This window comes from Haplochromis burtoni, unplaced genomic scaffold (assembly GCF_018398535.1).
Source record: "Haplochromis burtoni strain Fernald_Lab_line unplaced genomic scaffold, NCSU_Asbu1 Contig_438, whole genome shotgun sequence".
Taxonomy (NCBI): domain Eukaryota; kingdom Metazoa; phylum Chordata; class Actinopteri; order Cichliformes; family Cichlidae; genus Haplochromis; species Haplochromis burtoni.
Genome location: NW_024582799.1, coordinates 282,451 through 286,104, shown reverse-complemented (window position 1 = coordinate 286,104; position 3,654 = coordinate 282,451). Strand labels below are relative to the sequence as shown.

General features: G+C 43.5%; 1 protein-coding gene across 10 annotated transcripts in view; it reads right to left on the bottom strand.

The window, feature by feature from the left end:
- Nucleotides 1–3,654, bottom strand: part of ehbp1l1a (EH domain binding protein 1-like 1a) — a 47,629-nt gene that overhangs the window by 5,452 nt on the left and 38,523 nt on the right. For all 10 annotated transcript variants that reach the window (XR_006052872.1, XM_042213358.1, XM_042213361.1 and 7 more), the window contains 7 exons: nt 3,020–3,186; nt 1,308–1,356; nt 697–1,209; nt 570–597; nt 425–468; nt 207–318; nt 6–105 (listed from right to left, as the gene is read on the bottom strand). Coding sequence is in view for 9 of the 10 variants with exons in the window: in XM_042213358.1 (XP_042069292.1) it covers nt 6–105; nt 207–318; nt 425–468; nt 570–597; nt 697–1,209; nt 1,308–1,356; nt 3,020–3,186 (1,013 nt within the window). In the remaining variant the exon portion in view is untranslated. The remainder of the gene's footprint in view (nt 1–5; nt 106–206; nt 319–424; nt 469–569; nt 598–696; nt 1,210–1,307; nt 1,357–3,019; nt 3,187–3,654) is intronic.

Below are 3,654 nucleotides of genomic sequence, written 5' to 3'. Positions count from 1 at the left end.
CTTACAGTAGCTGTAGATGGTCCTGCCTCCGGATTAAAGCATTTTTCTTGTTAACCAATGTGAACCATTCCTGAATCAACCGCTCCTCCTCCTCCTTGTCACTGCCTGTGGGGTAAAACCATCATTAATGTCCCGTCTTGGCTATCGTCTTCTTTGTTCTCTTTCTTAGATTAGAACATGGTGGGCAGGTAGAGCGGGTATTTTACCTGTTTCCAGCAACTGTCTGAGTTTCCTCTCCACCACACCTGCTCTGTTATCAACGTGATTTTGTTCTGCTTCCAAGGCTTCCATTTGATTCAGCACGTACTCGCTCGGGTCCTAGATACAACAATAATTACTCACTCTGCAGACGATGAGAACAAAAGATTCTCCACAGACTTCCTGACGCACTTTACAAATTACAGTTAAACAGCCGCTTGCTCACCTGGCCCTCTGGTCTTCTGTCCTTTAACGCAGCATCCATTCTCTCTGCATGAAAAAAATGTAAAAATGAGCCACCAATCATTCATCATTATGTCCAAGTTCTGTTGCTGTTGTTGTGTTTTTGCTTTTAGTTTAAGAGAACTAACCAGTTTCTGACTTCCTTTGGGCTTCAGCCTGCAGAGACAAACAACATCCACACACAATGTAGATAAGACAAAGAATGACATTTCAAAGGAATAAACAACTCAGGGGAGGCAACATGAGGTAACATACCACTGATATGTCTCCTTCTTCGACTGACCCGCTCCTGCGCTGTGACCTACGCTTCTTAACCAGGTCAGCATCTCTGACATGAGAGAAGCTAGACTTGAACAGAAAATGAGTCCGTGGTGGCGCCACCGGAGACTGAGCTGCACTCACCCCAGCAACCTGCGAGCGTTTGGTTCTGGGAGGCGGTACCACGTCCCTGCTGGCTTTACTGTCCTTCTCTGCAGTGCTTACACTCCCATTAGTCTCAAGACTTATACCCTCCTCCTGGAGCCTCTGGGCGCAGTAGCGAACAGTTGCCTCGGGGTCGTCTTGGGCCTCCCGGTCCCCTGCCACAGCATAACTGGACTCACTGGTGTCTTTGTCTATGTGAAGCACACTGAGCTCCTGGCCAGTGAAATATGTGCGGATCTGGTTAAGGTAGGTCATGACAATGAGGCGGTCAGGCACTGCAAGCATGACCATGTCTGAAGGCTCCATCAACCTTGAAATTCCAAGTTCAGCAAAGCCATTAAAAGCCTGCAACATGTTCAAATAAAAGGACGTTATCAGGACTTCCCATATATTAAGTAATCAGTACTTGTAATTTCATGAGAATATAGGAAATTATTAACCACCTTTTTGTTGTTTTGCTTGATGTCATATGGATCCAACATTTCAAAATTACTAGAAAAAGACAAAACAGGGCAACATACCATATTTATATCTTTTAAGTTTTCATTGAACCTTTAATTAACCAGTATATGCATTGACAAAGATTATTTTTCAAGGAAACCTCGCCAAGAAAGCAAACCAAAAACTATAAAATCCTCTGCAATGTGTAAAACAAATTTAAAATCAAGCATAAAACTACACGTTAATACTGAGCAAGCAGTAAGTACAACTAAACAGATAATAAAAAGCTACTCTGTATTGTGTTGGCACATGGGATCCTTAAATTTAGTTAAATCTGTTTCATAGAGAGTACTAGAAAAATGTTTTCACAGTGTTGTGCAAATAGAAGGCGTGAGTGGACAAGGGATGTGGAATGCTAACATGCAAATAATCCCAGCGGAAGAGGTTGCATGAACGTCACAATGGACCTGTGGAATCTTGGACACCCAACATCTAGACCAACATCAAAACAACTATTAGTTCAATGTACCAACATCCAAAAGAAGATCACGGGGAGATATCATCATCCCCGCCATCTGAGATTGGGTACCAAGCTCAACAGGTGCGTGAGTGCGAGAGCAGCTGACCTGAGAGATAAGATCGTGGCTAAACTGGAAACCCTCCGTGCCAGATAACCAAGACTATGTAAAGTACCCTCTGATGGACTAGCAGAAGGTGTGAATGCAGCTTTATGGACAATCCCTACTGCGACCATCACTGAAACCGGCCAGCTGATCTACACCACGACAGCAGTGATAATTGAGATGCTTGGGTATAAGACACACAGCAACAAGGAGCAGTACCCTCCATGGAGAAGGAAACTAGAGGTCAAGATCAAGGCAGCATGGAGGGAACTTGGGCAACTATCGGAGATGGGGTGTCTAAGAAGTACAGCAAGCTATTCACACCTGAGGCCTTAGAAACTACCAAGCAAAAACTAATAGCCTTGGCCAGCTGTTTGAAGAGATATACCAGAGAGACAGAATCCAGGAGAATAAACCAGATGTTCTCAGTGAAACCATCCAAGGTGTTCTCTCAGTGGCAGGAGAACAATTTGAGAACAGCTCCACCAAGCCTGGAGACAAATACTCGAAGAGCATATGGGAGAAGGATGCAACCCATAACAACAATGCTCAGTGACTAGATGAGCTAAGAGCAGACCATAGCAACCTCCACGAAAAGAGTCCAGTAACTATCACAGTGGCAGGCATTCAAGAAAGAGTATCAAGGGGCAAAGATGCCCCTGAGACAATCCAGCACATAACAGCAGGGAGCAAGATGCTAGCAGGCAGGGCATACATGGAACGCCATAACCAAGTGGCCGGAATAGGATACAGGAACATCAGAGCCTGAGGTCCTGAGGTCAAAATGGGACATGCCCATCAGGGCGGTTGAGAATGACCAAGCTTAGATCCAGTAGGACTTCAACATCCAGACGGACAAACTGGTGATGGCTAACCAACCAATATAGAATTGGCTGACTACATAACAATCAAAGCACTACATTTTTACATATACAATTAGCATTAAAACACACAGAGAGGTAGCTAAACATTTGGCCAGTGAACACCTGGAAAGCTGCACACAATAGCTGATGTTGCTTATAGTCAAGCTAAAAATTAAACTAGCAGTCCACAGTCTATCCAGTAAGGGTGATAGGGCAACTGTTTCTTACATCTTTTCTGGGTGGAAGTGGTGTAAGATGGCACAAAACGCGAGGCCGTTCCTCCAGGAAGTGCTGAAATTGGTAATCTTCACTCCCTTGTGATTCTTTGTGATCTCCTGACACCATTCCAGTAAGGACTGACTTGACGTAACTAAGGTCGGACTTCCCGGTGGATTCTAGAAAACACAATAAGATTATTTTGAAATTATAGTGACACAACTTTTGACATAAAGTGCAGAATTACACATTTTTAATTGAATAGGTTTAATGTGCATTAAACGTTAAGGAGTTTAAAGCTTTTTCAGACACAGCCCCCGTTTTTAGGGGTCACATTTATTTAACAACAGTCAGAACCTGTTTTATAGACATGCCGATGCTACTGTGTCATTAATTAAAGAATTATTTATTTGGGATTTTCTCCAGTATACAAAGTGCCAAAAGTATTTGCTCATCGGTCTCCACATGCATATCACCATAACACCCCATTCTTAATTCATAGGTTCTAATAAGATGTCAGCCCACCCTTTGCAGTTATGACAGATTCACTTCTTTTGGGCAACCTGGCAACCAACAAACCCAGAGCACATCTCCACTTCACTCTAGAGTCCAGTGGTGCCATGTTTTTACACCACAGCATCAAATTG